This window comes from Amblyomma mixtum, chromosome 2, assembly GCF_055824585.1.
Source record: "Amblyomma mixtum isolate Tamu chromosome 2, ASM5582458v1, whole genome shotgun sequence".
Lineage (NCBI taxonomy): Eukaryota > Metazoa > Arthropoda > Arachnida > Ixodida > Ixodidae > Amblyomma > Amblyomma mixtum.
Genome location: NC_143013.1, coordinates 229569497 through 229577299, shown reverse-complemented (window position 1 = coordinate 229577299; position 7803 = coordinate 229569497). Strand labels below are relative to the sequence as shown.

General features: G+C 46.8%; 1 protein-coding gene across 1 annotated transcript in view; it reads left to right on the top strand.

Annotated features, from left to right (window-relative positions):
• The first annotated feature begins 4214 nt into the window (after positions 1 to 4214).
• LOC149362861 (membrane metallo-endopeptidase-like 1) overlaps positions 4215 to 7803 on the top strand; it is a 45813-nt gene continuing 42224 nt past the window's right edge. Inside the window, exon 1 of the mRNA XM_089569833.1 lies at positions 4215 to 4410. Coding sequence (XP_089425959.1) covers positions 4224 to 4410 — 187 coding nt within the window. The 5' untranslated portion in view covers positions 4215 to 4223. The remainder of the gene's footprint in view (positions 4411 to 7803) is intronic.

Below are 7803 nucleotides of genomic sequence, written 5' to 3'. Positions count from 1 at the left end.
GAAGCTTTAAAAGCAGTCAAAACATCGTCTACTGCTGCGGGCAGAGTGTCAATAGGTGAAAGGTCTAAAAATACTAAAAAATCGTCCACGTACCTAAAAACTTTGCACACACGCTAGTCATGAAGTAAGTTTTGAAGTGTTCTGTCAAATTTTGCTAAAAATATCTGGGAAAGCACTGGGGCAACGCTAGAACCAATACATATTCCATTTTTCTGAAGGAACAAGGAACCTTTGAATTCAACAACAGTAGATGACAGGTAAAAAGATAACAACTCCAAAAAAGAATCAACCGGCATGCCACATGCGTTCTGAAAGTTCACAGGACTGCAATAATCAATAAGATTCAGAACGCATGTGGCATGCCGGTTGATTCTTTTTTGGAGTTGTTATCTTTTTACTTGTTGAATTCAAAGGTTCCTTGTTCCTTCAGAAAAATGGAATATGTATTGGTTCTAGCGTTGCCCCAGTGCTTTCCCAGATATTTTTAGCAAAATTTGACAGAACACTTCAAAACTTACTTCATGACTAGCGTGTGTGCAAAGTTTTTAGGTACGTGGACGATTTTTTAGTATTTTTAGACCTTTCACCTATTGACACTCTGCCCGCAGCAGTAGACGATGTTTTGACTGCTTTTAAAGCTTCTTCACGCACTCTTAATTTTACTCATGAACTCCCTAGCAATCATTCTATCAGGTTCCTAGAACTGCAACTAACATTCCTTGACGATGGCCATTTATGCTGGATGTTTTCGCCTAGAAGCAAGAAAGCTTTGTTACCTTTCGGTTCTGCGCACTCTAAGATTGTAAAGAGAGGGATTGCGATGAACTGTTTCCGCAATGCACTGGGAAAAAGCTGTCACCATGCCATCAAAACCAGCCTTGACAATCAGTGCAAAGGTTTGGAAGCCGCGGGGTTCCCTAAACCACTTTTGAAGGCAGTGGCTGAATCGCTGCTTCAGAACCTCAAGAAAGGACGCACGAAGAAGACTGACGTTGGGCCAACTGAACGAAAGAAGTTCGAGGTCATGCCGTACGTGCACAAAGTGAGCCACAACTTGAAAAAAGTGGCGGCCAAGCAGGGAGTGAGCATTGTGTTCTCTGCTCCTTGCAAGCTGTCGGGACTCTGTTCGCGCATTTCTCGAGGCAGGGAAAGGAACCACGTTTGCACAACGCAGCATGAGAATCGCTTCACGACATGTGTCGCACAGGTGGTGTACAAGTTCCCCCTCACATGCGAGAGAGTTTACATCGGCCAAACTGGCCGGTGTATTAATGACCGGCTTCGTGAGCATCACTCCTCCCTGGGGTCCGGTGGCGGTGCAAACTTGCCTCGCCATTGCAATGAATGTGGCTGTTATCCTTTGTTCGGCAATACCACCATTCTTGGTAGAGGCAAGGGAAAACAGGAGCGGGAAATACTGGAGGCATATCATATCGGTTTGTTAGGCTCTGATTGTATAAGCACAACTTCGGTGCGCCTACTTGAAAAAGAATTTGCTTTTTTAGGTCGTCCACGATAGTTTAGATTTCTTGTCTTTGTCTCTTTTTGCGCAGTGATTAGGGATGATGCTGTTGCGCATGCTCTGCTGGCCTTCCTCGGACCATGTATTTTCCAATAAACTTCAGTTGTTAGTCCAGTCGTTGTGGTGTGTACACTCTTCTTGTCCGTCGTCTTGTGTGACTGGTTTTTTCTCCGTTTACAATGTACCAACTGGCCCGCATTTCAACCCTTCTGTATCGGCCATAGTTCGGTACAGGCACGGCTTGAACTCCATGGACGTCGGCATATTTTGCGTGCTGGGGGACAATGAATGATTAGGGCAGAGCCCGCATTCAGTTGGTTTGCACTAGCACTGCATGCATGCATGTTGCCTAAAAATGTCACGTGATGTTAGACAAGAACGCGCAGCCATGAACGCAAGGTGGCGCAGTTGCCGATGGGTCTCCGGTAGTCCACAGTATCAGAAGTTCGCCCCATTAGAGCAATTAGCTAGAAAAGCAGCACTGTTCGTTAAATAATTGAGCAACAGAGCGCCAGCGCGACGTCCCGTCTTCCCCAGAACTTCTGATTGGACTTTTGAGACGACGCTCTCAACCACGCCTATGGCACCCGCTATAGAGCTCGTGCAGGGTTTCCCTCTCGCTCTACTTTGAGACAGAGGTGGAGGGCAGGGCCCTTTCTAATAGGGCTGCTATGCACTCTTTCAGAGGAGGAGGGTGTAGGCTAGTTGTAAACACTTGCTTAGAGTGCTGAGATTTCGTCCGAAGATGGTCTTGCATTTAAGAAAAAATTAGGCACTGGCGAACTTGATATACAGCATCTTTTCTTGACCCTAAAAGCACGATCGAGGGAGTAATTACTAATTTTTAGCTTGATATGTACCATGTATCACACACGCATTCATAGCATGTCGAGATTATCGATTTCCTGAGCATCGTAGAATTGCGTCCGAAAACCCGCAACCTCTGTCTGTACAAACTCTGCCCTCAGAAGCGGTGCTCACTATTATAGTGACGAGTCTCGTGAGACATGCGTCACAGAGTGACGCGATTTGTTGGTAGTCGCTGTTCGCTCTCCGCAGGCTCGCGATTTTCGAATGGCGCTAAAAATTGCCGAAATTTGTTGAGCCACAGCAGCGACGGTATTCGAGTTTTCGAAATTCTAAAACAGATCTGGATATTATTTACAGCAGGCTACACGCTTGCTAATACACAAGCAGCTTTACAATAGTAATTATGGCGTTTACTGCCAACGTTAGAGCCAGCCTGCTAGCTAGCACGTCTTAGATGATGCAGTAATGCGTCTCACCTGATGCTGTACTGCCTCTTACATTACACCGCAGATAATACTATGCCAAAAAAGTGCTCTTCTAACTCATAGGCTATTTTTAAAAATTGCTGACAATCTTAGGCGAAACACCCTGTATACCTGATTCACGTAGCTTTTTGCAGGAGCAGTAAAACGCGCAGCCGCTCATTCGCCATGCTGCTAATGTGCCTACGAGGCAACAGGCGCAGCTCGCAAGCTTCTGTCCTCGTGTAACGGCTAGGCGCCCTTTATTGTGTATCCTGCTTATTAACACCGTGAAAGGAAGCTCGGTGGAGTAGGAGACATTGTCTGCAAGCAATACCACGCATAGCGACGCCAGTTCATCTGTGCCTGATCATTCTATATCCTCGGTAGTATAACCTCGACTTCACTGGAACATGCCTCGATAGTTAACAGAATGTAGTTGCAATCAGGCGCGACACTGACGTTGCTATATATGTATACCACGCAGAGCAGGACAGTTTCCGCTTGCTGTACTTCGCTACCGGTAACAGTAACATGTTCAACAATTTCGGACAAAAGTTTTGAAAATGGGAAAATTGTAAGAGCCGCGGGCGCCATTAGTCCGAGACAGGACGCTACGTACGTTCGGCTATGTAACATACAGTTTACTGCCTTTTTTGTAAGTGATTGTGCGCAGTGGCCGCTCGCGCGCACTTATTTTCGGACAATGCTTGGACATTAGCGCTCGAGCTGCGCGAACTTGATTACTTTTGTTTTTTGTAAGTAGTGTACAAAGCTCTCCCCTGTCCTTTCTTGCTATCGCTCCCCTCTATACTCTCCTCACTATCCTCTCCTTTTCCCTTTCATTTCCGCCGGCCGCAGCTCGGGTGCTTAAGATATTAGATAGCAATTGCCGCGGCCGGCAACACTCTTTTGCTTTACCTTTTTATTTTTTTTTAAAATAAACCACTACCACCATTAAATTGTAAGATACCCTTACGGGTATCTTACGGGTAAGATACCCTTACCCCCAAATCTGCGTGAACCTGAAGCCCAGCCGGACATTACCAGCTTTCAAGGTAGAGTGTAAAGAAAAGTTGTGCAAAGGTCACAATGATGCATTCCCTTTACGAGTACCTGTCTCGACCCGCTCCCCGCGTTCGCGCCCCGGCTCTATTGTGTCCTTTCAATAATTTCCCTCTCATACAGAAAAGGGACATCTCTCCCCTGCCTTTTCGAAGAAAAATGCGAGATTGCAGTCTGCGAACGAGGGTGTTTGGTTGAAAATTGTAGTGGACGCTCATTATTCTGCAATATGTCAATTCTCTGCCTTCACGTCAGGCCCTGCCATTACCCTGTGTCCCTTTCTCGCTGGCATGCTCAGACTTTCCAGCCCTTCCTCTGTACCCAGCATGCCCTAGTATCTCATTCCTGTCTCCCTGACATATACCATGCCATTGCCTGTCTCGCCGGCAGCGCGCCTGCTCGAATCGACGCTGAACCGTTCGGCCGAGCCATGCGGCCACTTCTACGAGTACGCGTGCCACCGGTGGCCTCGCACTGTCGCCGCGGGCCTCACCGAAAACACCAGCAACGTGTGGACGCTGCTTAGGAGGAACGCCATCGCCGAGCTAGAGGGTGAGCGCTCGTCGCCGCCGTGACGTGGACCGTTTGCTTTTGTAGCGAGAGCTACACTACACCAGCTCTTCGAGCCTTCAGCGTGGCACCCCTTGAGCTCCGTGGCCTTGAGCCTGTTGGTCACGTGGTGCGGAGCAGCTGCTGCTGCCGGCGGCGCGGCGCGCCGGTGAAACCGAGCTGCAACAGCTGTGCGCATGCGCCGTGTAGAGTGTGTGTGTGTGGGGGGGGGGGGGTGGAGAGGGGGAGAGGTGTCGCAGCTGTATAAGTAGGCAGCTTGGCGGAGCTTTCGCGCCACTCCAGGTTTAACCACATCTAAGCCACAGCCAATTTTTTCAAAGGTATGCACGAAAGTGACATACTGTGCTGATTACGAAAACGGTCCTCGAAATTGCTGGAAATGTAAGGCAGTCATGACACGATGGCATGAACAGAGAGATGAGGTATTTTTGTGTACACTAAACATCATCGCCTCTTCCGTCTGTTTCCCTCTATGCTTTATTGTCAGTTTTTGCGCCAAAATCATGTTTCCGGTAGCATCGGACGAACTATAGTAGACTAAAGTACTACTTTGCGGATATTCATAACACTCGCTCTCTGCGCATAAGTTTCACGTAAACAGCAAATTCTGGCTGCACTTCCGAGCATACAGGCACCTGAAGGTTTGTTTGTAGTAGTGTTGTTTTGAGACATAATAAGTACAGAACAACACTTGGTCTATAGTAGTATACAACTTTAAAAAACAGCAGTTCCTAACACTGGGTCGCGTCGTCCTGTATTACTTCGCCGGCCAATCGCAACTGCAAACGAAATCAGCTTTTTAATGTCTGACTATATAAAACGATCCGTGTATCAAAATTAGAGTTCATAATTTTTTTCTTGTGGTAAGCTTCTTGTTTACTTACAAGGAACGATTAAGCAGCGGACTACTTGATTTGTCGTGGAGGAATTCTGTGCGAAGGTACTGGATGTGGGCGGAGCTTCACTGCTTAAGTTGTATCCGACTATAGGATGCGATCAAGGTATGCCGACTCCTTACTTCGCGAAACATTAAGGTCCCTATCTTCACCATTTCGCTGTCGTTCTTTTTCTCTCTAGCGAAGAAGGCGATGTTAGATGAAACAAACAAACTTTTAAACGCTGGTTTAGCCTATAAGGTTGCACGGGCTGCATAAAAACTACCTTGCAGCACAGACGTTTTGAAGCAAATGACACCACAACGTGGTTCTTCACGTCCAGTTGCTGCCTTGTTCACACGATACATTCAAGCATGAGCTAGCATGCCAAGAAGGCGCTCTGTTACGAACAAGGCCTGCTGTCCGATTCAGACTGGCGGTTGTGGGGATGGAATAAAGCTGTGCGGATAGAACCCTTTCGTCTAACTCGCTCTAGAAATAAAAAAGATTAGAACCTTGACGAATCCCTGTCTAACTGTGGATGTTGGCTGCTTGGGGTGGTTCATGGGGTTTAACGTCCCAAGGAGACTCAGGTTTTGAAGGAAACTACTGATTGGCGCCGCGCTAGTCAAAGGCAGATCATCGTGAACACTCACAAAAACCCTTTGCAACCTAAAAAAAAAGAATAAAGACAATGGGAAACAGCAAACGCGAGTTGCGAAACAAAAACGCACGAACAGGGAGAGGAATGTGGCATTGCGGTTGAAGCGAGACACGGCAGAGCTAAACTCAAAATAACAGTACATAGTTGCTTATAAGCTCATGAGGCTGAGCGCCTCAAGACCAGGACGCGGCATTTACTCCGCCCACTCTAACGTTCAGTCAAGTCCGATTCGAAGTCCAGTGCGGTGCGTCGCCTAGGTCTCGGAGCATCGCAGACTGATGTACTGGTCCCCAGGGGTGCGCGATGTGACTTCCGAGCCAGTGGTGGGGGCTTGCGAGGCGCCAGACCATACCTTTGCGTCACTGCGGGTCGACAACGCCGCGCAGAGCTAATACGCGAGATTTTACGTCGGCGGACGCACACGCACATAGCACATCGCATTATTGTACTCAGTGACCATGGAGGCTACCGGTAACCATGGCACGCCAATAACTTGTTCCTTGTATTTCTTCAACATTCTGATCTGAGAAACCGTCACCCTGAGGCCTGGCGTTGTTTTAAGACTAGCCCCATTGCGAGAAAAGCCGCCGGCGTCTGTATGGGTAGGAGATTGTACAAAAAAAGAGGGCGTTCTCCATGCCAGACGGTCCGAGTGGATTACGTAGGATTCAGTTGAATTACGGTTGTTTGTGATGAATTAAGGACGGATCATCCTGGCGGACTGCGGTAGATTAAGAGTGGATTACTATAGGATTCAGTTAGATAGCGGTGAGTTCTGGGGAATGGTGGTTTATTAAGAGCAGATTCTGTAGAATTAAGCTGGATTAAAGTGTATTGTGATGGATTAAGAGTGGATCACATTGAATTAAGCTGAAGTGGGTGGATTAAGTTGAATTGTGATGGATTGAGTGGTTTACATTAGAAAAAGTTCCAGTATATCGTATTAGGTTTCATTACGATGGATTGTGGTAGATTAAGAACAGACTAGGTTGAATTAAGTCTCAGTAGGGCAGATTAAGTTGGGTTACTGTGGATTGTGATTGATTAGGAGTGAATTGCATGGCATTAAGCTGCAGCAGATTGGATAACGTTGGATTTTGGTAGATTTTGTAGACTGCCGGTGCTTCTGGCGGATTGCGGTAGATTAAGAAGAGTTTACGCAGGATTTGTTCAGGTTATGTTGGATTAAGAATGATTTACATGATTAATAAGTTGCACTAGGGTGGATTAAGATGAATTACGGTGGATTATGATTAATTTTGGGCAGATTATGGCGGATTACGAGGCATTAATAATTGATTACAGTGGATTAATTTTGATTAGAGAATTATGGTGCATTAAAGGTGGATTACAGTGAATTGTGGGTGGATAAAAAATTATTGCTTTAGCCTTCACAACACCTAAGTAGTCTTAAGTGCCGTCCCTAATTTTCTTCTCTCCAATATGTGAAATGGTCTTATACATGACAGAATCAGTTTATTTCAGTCGGCCAAGAAAACACCGAGAACCTTTTCCAGTACAGCCAGCTCTCCATTCCTGACTATCCCAGTATGACTTTTGCAGCTGCTTGCCCCTCTTTTGCTCCTCTCTGGTAAGAGCCTAGGTTTTCTCCAGGCGCTGTCCCAGCTTCATTGAGTAGTGGTATGTGGATTTGGTTTCTGTTGGCCCGCAGATATTTCGGAAAGCTCATCGCTCCCAACACGTGTCTTTCGTACAACAAACAGTTATAATGGTCCTAAGTGACGATCACAGCATGTATTGTGGCTCCTGACGCATCAAACGTATCATGCGTTTCAGGGTGCATTTGAACCGTTCGGCCAAGCCACTGGCCATTAG